We start from the raw sequence: 8089 nt of genomic DNA on the forward strand, positions 1-8089 counted from the left end.
CACAGGGCTCAGCTTCTGATGCCACTCCTGTCCCCTTTAGGGATTGTTTTAGATCAAGGCAGATGATTCCATTTGGGCCAACAGGGCAGGCAGAAGTGGGAAACACCTTTGGGGAAACATTTTCTTCACTCTTAAAAAGAGGCGAAAGAAGAGAGGAAGATCTTTGTGCTGGATGCACCGAGACGGAAGGAGTCTGGGCCCTTGAGGATGTTACTGAGGCGTGGAGGTCACTCCCCTCCAGCTGCCCTCTCTCAGGACCTCTTGCCATGTGACATAACAAAGGCCCTTGTCGCTTAAGGGGCTGTGTTTCCTATTACTTGCAGCTTCCAAGATGCGGGCTCCTGAATCCGGTCTATTCTTAATTAAGGAGAAACAATGCTGTTCCTTTTTGGAATGCAGACATTTTGCTCCTGACCAATATGAAGAACTGGAGAAAATTCATGCCCATAAAATAGGAAACTAAGTGTACAGCCAGAATTACTACCACCAAGCAGGGTAGCACCTGGGCAACGTGCGTGCAGTTCATACACGCAGTACACACGAATGCTTTGGTGAAAAGTGCCGTGCTCCTGGAGAGGGCATGCCAACGGCACGGTTCCCAGAAGCAGATGCTCTGTGTTTCCTAGCTAAAAACCTAGCCCTCAGCAGGCAGGAGTCTGCGGGACGGTGGGGCCCCCGAGGAAGGGCTGGGTCTGCGGGCTCAGCTTTAGGGGTCGTTGCTTGGGAACAGCCAACCCGACAGGCAGAACGAACTCCTTTCCAATCTCAGAGTGCTCTGTGGGGTTGGTAAGTGGAATGTTCACAGTTCTCTTGTTTGTTTTTTGGGTGGTGACTCAATTCACGCTTCTCCTTGTCCCCTCTCCCTCCATCTTCATTTATTGAAAAGTTTATAGACCCTGCAACTAAAACTTGCTTCTCAATGTCATTAACGGGGGTGAAGATTCTGGATGGTGTCTGCATGGATACACTTTTAAGACTTCTAGATTGACTGGCCTTTTTTTACATCAAAGTAGCCTGATAAAATCAGTAAATAAATAGTCATGGGGGCCCCTTTTTTTCCTCCCAAGATGTGTCTCAGGCAATTTTTGTGAGAGAAATGGTGGTTAGCCAGGAAGATAAATGTGAAAATTACTAATTAATATTCAGTGCAGATGCTATCAAGGCAAATATTTGAGGAACTGACTGGGATTTGTTTCTGTATTTTCTCAACTTAGGAAAAAAATAAAAGACACTCTAGTACAGGAACACATTTTCTAGCAGCCTTAAAGTTTGAATTATGAATTAAAAACTCACAAGCATATTTATTATTTAACCTTAGGTATGTTTAATTGAAAGCATGAAATAAGCGTTTTGAAACTAAATTTCAAGATCCACCAAGGTAGGAGACTGATGCTTCCAGAGCCATAAGGATTTGGAAATCTCAGCTGGGCTCTGTAGGAGAGGTTTGAGTATCTGCCACTTTATGAAGAGCCTGAGAAAACGCAGCTATTAGAGTAAGCTCTGCAGCTGGATGCTGTGGCCAGCGATTCCAGGCCCAACTGACTCCAAACCTTGGGTTCCTTCTCTTTAGAGTGGGTCTAAAAATATAAACACTCAGTGTTGTTGTGAGATTCAAATCAAATAATGTACATAAAATGCTTAGCACAGTACAATGGTTTATCATTAGCATTTTCAATAGGTGTTAGCTATGAATAATGGTTAATGGTTGCCCGTTAATTTTCAGGGTTAATGACAACATATTGTGCAAATTCTTATATTTTAACCTAATTAAAAACAAAACTACAGCCTAATCATAGAATACAAGAAAAAAAGAACATAATCATCCATATAGGAAGTCTTCCACTTACACATTGGATGTTTGGAGGACTGTGTTCCCATAGCAACGGTGACCTATACCATGTCAGGGTCCAGCAAACTCACCAAGGCCCACTTCTGATGCCTGAAATACTGTATGCTTCCTCTGAAAAGTTCAAACAATGGCAGTCCCGTACTTGTTATGAAACAAAGCAGAAAAGCCAAATTGCTAAGAAAATAAGATTAAAATATTTTAAAATCCTGGGGCTTGAAGGAGAGCAGGATCAGCTGGAGGGCAAATGAGGAAGCTGACCGGTACCAAGGGGCTTGGGAGTTGAGGGCGCTTAAAGGAAGGTAAGGCCAGCTTTGCTTGCTACAAAGGCCTCCAGCACTATTTTATATTTATTAGCCCTAAGCACCATATTTATTAGCTTATAAATGAACAAAAAAGTTGGAGAGTAAGTGCCGTAGACTTCCTTGCATGAAGAGATTATGCCTGGTCCTAGGACAGGGGCAGTGCTGGTATGTGCAGACATAAACTGCGAGTAAAGCCTTAGTGGGCTTGCAGGAGTGGGAAAAGGAGGGAGCACTGGATCCCGGACACAGTGGGTTGAAGAAAGCTGCTGCCTTCCTGGCTGGCCTCGGCGGTTTATTCCTCACTGGCTAGGAGGCTGAGCCAGGGCCCACCAGGCCATCTGTGTGCGCATGACGACAACTTAGCCGGCAGCTGTAGTTCTCACATCGGAAATGCACATTCTTAAGGGTAGGGAAAGTCCCCTCCTGGACAAATGTGAAGACCTCGCCAGCATTATAAAGCCTATTTTATACCAGGCTAAGGCTGGGCCTGAAGGCCTGGAGGGGGGTCAAGGGAGTACTTGGGGATTCAGGCCTTTTTAGTTTAACTGGTATCTCCCTAAATCTATTTTACACACTTGTTCCAAGGAATGTTAATTGTGTGTTCAGTCAGCTCTCCCTTCCAGCAGCTGGACCACCACCCACCCTGCCTGTTCTGCCCTTGGCTACTGGTACCTAATCCTCATTGAGGCTTTATTGATATTCTAAAGTGGTACTTGCATTTTAATCTGAGAATGTGAAAACCCAAACAAATCATTCTGGACACAGATACTTTAATAGCAGGATTTCAGGCACCTTTATTCATGGCAGACATTTTTGGTGGAGAGACTGCCCTGGAAATCTTTCTCTGGGATTACGTATAGATGCCAACTCCTAACTAAATTCAGATTCTCTTGACAATAGCAATACGTGCTCTCAATTCCATCTGCCACTCAGCAGGCTGGACAGCATCCTGCACCTGTTTCATCCGGCCTCGCCCAGCGTCAATGATGCCGATTGCGCAGCACCACCCACTGGCCTGCACAAAGTTGTTTCTGCAGCCGGGATAACAGCCATGAATCCACTGCATTACTGAAGGATTTTACTCCTGTTCACTTAACTTATAAATAGGAGACATCATATATTATTATATTCTTGTAGTACAAACAATCAAGACTGGTGACATAGGAAACAATAAAAAAAATCATATCGTGTTCATTAAGGGTTTTCCTCTATCAAGTATTATACTACTCCTCAACTTTAAAAACTTTTCAAATTTTTGTTAAAGTCACTCTACCAGGATCACATGAATCTCCTCCAGGGCCATCAACACTGGCCTCTAGGCTTGGCGTGCCCTCCTTCATTTTTGAGTGGCAAGGGTTTTTACCCTGGACTTTGAGGATCAATAATGAAGTTGTTACTCCGCAGGAATTTAGCTAAGAAATTATTTAAATAAAACAGTAATTCTTAAGACCTTCTCCTGTAGCAAAGTCATGCAACATTTTTCAACCAAGCAACGGGCACAGACTTAATGGAGTCTCTTTCCCTTTTCCGTTTCTTTTTCCATTCAGTAGTTCAAATAAAAGATGGAATATTTCAGTTTTAGAATCCTGCCAAATTTTTATGGTAATCAGTGCAGAACATTGTAGCGTTTCACTGTATTAGAATCTCATGCAAAACTCTAACATTACATCCCACTGTGCTATTGTTATTTTCTGTATTTAACAATTCCAACACACGGAAGTGGCAGCAGTTACTTTTCATCGACTTTAGCATCTGATCTCAGGGACTTATAAAGAAAGCTGCAGTTTGATTCTGAATTTTGGTAACAAGGTAGTATCAAATATTTCTCAATAAACTTTTTAAATGTTTTTGGCCATTTGAAAAGTACTGCCAACATACTATTTGGTGTTAGATCCATAGTCACTTTGTGCTGAGAATTAAGAACCCTAAACTCTGTAAATGTCTAACTTCACAAAATCTAGTTATAATCAAAGAACTTACTATTTGTCTAAATTACACAGCAATTTTTTATCAAACAGCAACTACTACAAAATAAATGACCAAAAAAGTGACTTCACAAAAATACACTAAAACATTTGATAATTTTATGCAGGAACTGCCAGCGTTTTAGTGTTTCATATTTAATAGCATACCTGACCAAGGTCCAAGATGTAAAGTTACCACATTCAAGAAATTGGGGAAAAAATCACTCTGAAGACTAACAATATAGTATATGATAAGAACGCACACTTTATAATATAAAACTTGTGTACACATAGTAGTTGCAAAAAGCCATTGGGTCTTCTCTTGGCTTGTAAAAATGGTGTTCCATATTTCAATGTAAATTAGCAACCTGTTGAAAAGGAAAAAAATCATTTTTCATTATATGAAGACAAAATACATAGAATTATCAACAACTCAGAATTCTCTACTGTATTAAATTTTTTCTCTGCACAATACTGTAGCAAAATAAGAATAGATTTAATTGCAAGTCTTTGTTAAAAAAATTTTTTTTTCTGAATCCGTTTCCTACTTCCATTCCGTTGTATTACTCTCTATCACCTGAAAGTCTTCAATCCTACAACTCGAGAGAATTTCTTACTGCCAAATAATATAAGCGACCAAGAGAAGCTTACAAGATTGGCAGGACAGTTTCCAAATTATCTCTAGACAGGAATAAAAACATAAACCATGCATTGCAATTATGTGATTTAATCACATAGGAACCAACCTAGTTTATTGTTAACAGTTTTTTTTTTTTTTTTACCCCCTCAAGCCTCTATTTACTCTTTTGGGCTTGAAAGCAATCTATATGTCATAGTTACCTAAACTATGGTCCAGGCTATGCCCAGAAAATAAAGGAATTAGGTATCTTATGCTATATATTCTGCTTGGTTCTCTAGTTATTTGTAAGTTGGGAGTAAATTTTTTTTTTTTCCAGGGAAAATGCTAAAATATAAGATGGCAGAAATGTTTAAATTAAAACATTATTTTGGGGTTGTAATGAGGTAACTACCACACACACACTGTGCTGAGAACAAGGCTGTGCATCTAACTATGTTGCTGTATGAGCATGTTTAACCACCAGTCTTTCCTCCGGTATCTGAAACTATTCAGTGGAAAATTACATCAACTTTAGAGCAAAGGCTTAACCTAGATGCCATCTAGTTCATCTGTATAGTAAGCAATCATTGTCTTGGCGTTTATCTAGTCCGGGGTTCCCCAAAGAGTCCTCAGACTTTAACATGGTCATGGGGGTGCCTGAGTTATTTGGCATTTCAAAAAACCCAATGAAAAATTTTCCACTGATAAGGCCAACAAAACACATTTGTTTTTGGCTGGAACAATCTTAGTGGTTATTGAATATTAACTAAGGCTCGTAATTGACAGATACAGATCTAATTAATAAAAATTTGGAAATGTTAAAATAATTAGTTTGGCATGAAAAATGTCAAAACATGAGGTTCACAGGAAAAATAAAAAAGAATGCTTGCTGGGATCATGGCTGGAATTTGAGTTAGAGACTAAGCTGACTACATCAAAATTATATTTAGAAGTACCTCTCTGTGTTTTATTTTAAATATAATTGACCCCTCCCTCACCTTCAACTCTTCTGTGTGGCAGGAATCTTGTTTTCACCTTCTAGTTCTTCCACTCCAGCCTGGGTCATGAGGTCTGCAATATTTTTCTCCAGATCATCAATGCGACTACTCATATCATCAAGTGGTGAAGTTAAAGATGATGCACACCAATGTCTCCCCATTTCGTATCCTCTTCTTCCAGGGCCCTGTGGACTCTAGCCTTTAATACACATCTGTCTTAATAAAACTGGTTTTCCAATTTCCTTTGATGTTGTTATAGTCTGGAGGTGAGTGTCCAGGAATCTGGGGCAAGACTATGCAGGATCAAATCCCAACCCTGCCTCTTACTAGCCATGCACCCTCATTAAGCTTTTCACTTTTCTTAACCTCAGTTTCCTTATCAGCTAAATAAAGCTAACATTATAATCCATGAGGTTATGGTTAGGCTCAGAGGAGAGACACCTAAAGCACTTAGCTCCCAGTCAAGGGTCAATTATATTAGCCATTATTACTGGTAGACTGTTAAATTCCTTGAGGCCAGGGTCAATCTAGCTCAGCTATTTCCTGAACCTTTAAAACAGTACTTCTCAGGAGTATATCCAGGCTCAGGAAAAAAAAACTAGTAAATGACTGGCTGAAATCTGGGCCCCAAACCACCCTTTCATTCATACCACTACCTGACAATCAGGATCCAAAGGCCGAGAGAGACTGACTTCCCCCCCCCCCCAAAAAGGATATTTCTTCCAATGATCTGGTCAGACATAGTCTGAAATTTATCTTGCATCTGTTGCAGGAGTGTCTTCACCTAGAAAAAGAAAACACTTATTCTGAGATATCTTCATGGGATCAAGACAGAGGCCAGGTCCTGAACCGAGGAGCCCTGAGTCCTGGGTTCTAGTCCCCATGCGGCCTGTTGGCAGCGCTGCGGTCCTCAGCAACTTATTCCACCTGTACAATTAGACTGACGAGCCGCTGAAGGCCTGTCGGGTGGGGCCCGCTGTGATTAAAAATTCGTAGGGTCTTCTGGTTGTTTCTGATGGCCTGGAGGAATCTGGGTGCGAGAGCTGGCGGGGTCCTAGGAGTCACCGGGGGTGGGGTGAGGGTGCTAAGTGGGGGAAGGGTCGATCCTGGGCGGGGGCGCGAGCGGCGTACAGCCCTACTTCGAAACCGGCTGACAGGGCGGAGGCGGCCAGTAGGGCCCTCGGGGGGAGCCTGGCCCCGCCGCGGGGGGCGCGCTGCGGTCCGGGGGGCCCGGGCGACTTCTTCCGCGCTCGGCCTCCCCCTGCGCCCCCGGGCCTCCCCTCGGCCCGCGGGCCCCTCCAGCGCAGCCCGCCTTACCACCGAGGTGAGATCCTGCACGGTCTTGGGGTCAGTCTCGGCCATCTCACCGGTTCCCAGCTTGGCGGCCAAGTCTCAGCCCGTCACCTACACTTCCGTTTCTCCGCGCAGACGCCCCCAGCCGCTTCTTCTCGCGACGAGAGCAGGCATCGCGGGACCGTGGGGCATTGTGGGAGCTGTGGTTCACCTCACGCGGCGGAAATGCCTCGAGGCCTCGCACAGCCCCTCCCCCTTCACCCCAACCTGTCGGCTCTCGCCCCGCCCTCCCCGCCTCACAGCCCCGCCCCGCCCCACCCCACAGCCCCGCCCCAGCGTCGCCCCGCCCCCCGCCGATCGCCCCGCCCCTCGCCGAGCGCCCCGCCCCGCCCCGCCCCTCCCCGTGGAGAACCCGCCTCTGAAACTGTGCCCCCAAGCGGCAGCGGGACAGACTCGTGAGGGGCGGCCCTGGCCGCTCTCCCGTGGTGGTCGCGGCGGTTCGGTCGTCTCTGGTCCTCGGGTCGAGGCCCGGGAGCTGAGGCCGCGCCCCCGGGGCCTGGTGTCCGCCCTCGAAGCGGGGCTTTTCCCTCTGCCCCGAGGGGCAGGGGCGGCACGGGGGCGTAGGTGGCTCGATTGCCGTCTGGCCTGCGAAGGCCTCTGTGCAGCGCGGGGACCGTGCCCAAAGTGAAGGCGCGCGAGCCCCTGCCCCCACAGCCCCTCAGTCCCCCTCCAGTCACCCCCACCCCACCTGGGTAACCAGCGGCCTGGCTCTGAACTCAGTGGAAACCTTTTGCCTGTTTGAATTTCGTGACCTGGAGCCAGGAAGTACAGCTTCGGCCGCCAGCTTCATTTAACGTGGTGTTTCTTGGGTCTGAGTGGGGTTGCTGGTGTCAGCGCCTGAGAGACTCCTGGTTGTTTTTTTGTTTTTGTTTTTGTTTTTTGTTTATTAGGGAGGTAGGGGTCATTGAACCCAGGACCTTGTACATGGGAAGCGGGTGCTCAACCACTGAGCTCCCTCCGCTCCCAAGAGATGGGGTTTTGGTGTTCAGGTTCTGTGCTCTGAC

At 45.4% G+C, this 8089-nt stretch overlaps 1 protein-coding gene across 2 annotated transcripts; it reads right to left on the reverse strand.

The window, feature by feature from the left end:
- Positions 1–1300: 1300 nt before the first annotated feature.
- Positions 1301–7204, reverse strand: HSBP1 (heat shock factor binding protein 1). Of its 2 annotated transcripts, XR_009181496.2 has the most exons (5): positions 7050–7204; positions 6450–6516; positions 5733–5853; positions 1848–4483; positions 1301–1577 (listed from the first exon to the last, which is right to left on the reverse strand). XR_009181496.2 is itself a non-coding variant. In XM_071209045.1 (4 exons), exons 1-3 carry the CDS (start codon positions 7092–7094, stop codon positions 5735–5737), a joined length of 231 nt encoding a protein of 76 aa, XP_071065146.1. In that variant the 5' UTR covers positions 7095–7204; the 3' UTR covers positions 1301–4483; positions 5733–5734. The 2 variants fall into 2 exon arrangements, 1 of the variants encoding a protein (XP_071065146.1); XM_071209045.1 differs by having other exon boundaries at positions 1301–4483.
- Positions 7205–8089: the final 885 nt, after the last annotated feature.

The sequence above is a fragment of the Dasypus novemcinctus genome, chromosome 18 (assembly GCF_030445035.2).
Source record: "Dasypus novemcinctus isolate mDasNov1 chromosome 18, mDasNov1.1.hap2, whole genome shotgun sequence".
Classification (NCBI taxonomy): domain Eukaryota; kingdom Metazoa; phylum Chordata; class Mammalia; order Cingulata; family Dasypodidae; genus Dasypus; species Dasypus novemcinctus.

What these genes read in the sequence shown, in the direction of transcription:
- HSBP1 (XM_071209045.1), bottom strand. Translation starts at nt 7,094, where the DNA reads ATGGCCGAGACTGACCCCAAGACCGTGCAGGATCTCACCTCGGTG. An exon ending in TGCAGGATCTCACCTCGGTG is followed by an intron (nt 6,517 to 7,049) that starts GTAAGGCGGGCT and finishes TTCTTTTTCTAG; the next exon opens with GTGAAGACACTCCTGCAACA. An exon ending in TGACCAGATCATTGGAAGAA is followed by an intron (nt 5,854 to 6,449) that starts ATATCCTTTTTG and finishes TAACTTCACCAC; the next exon opens with TTGATGATATGAGTAGTCGC.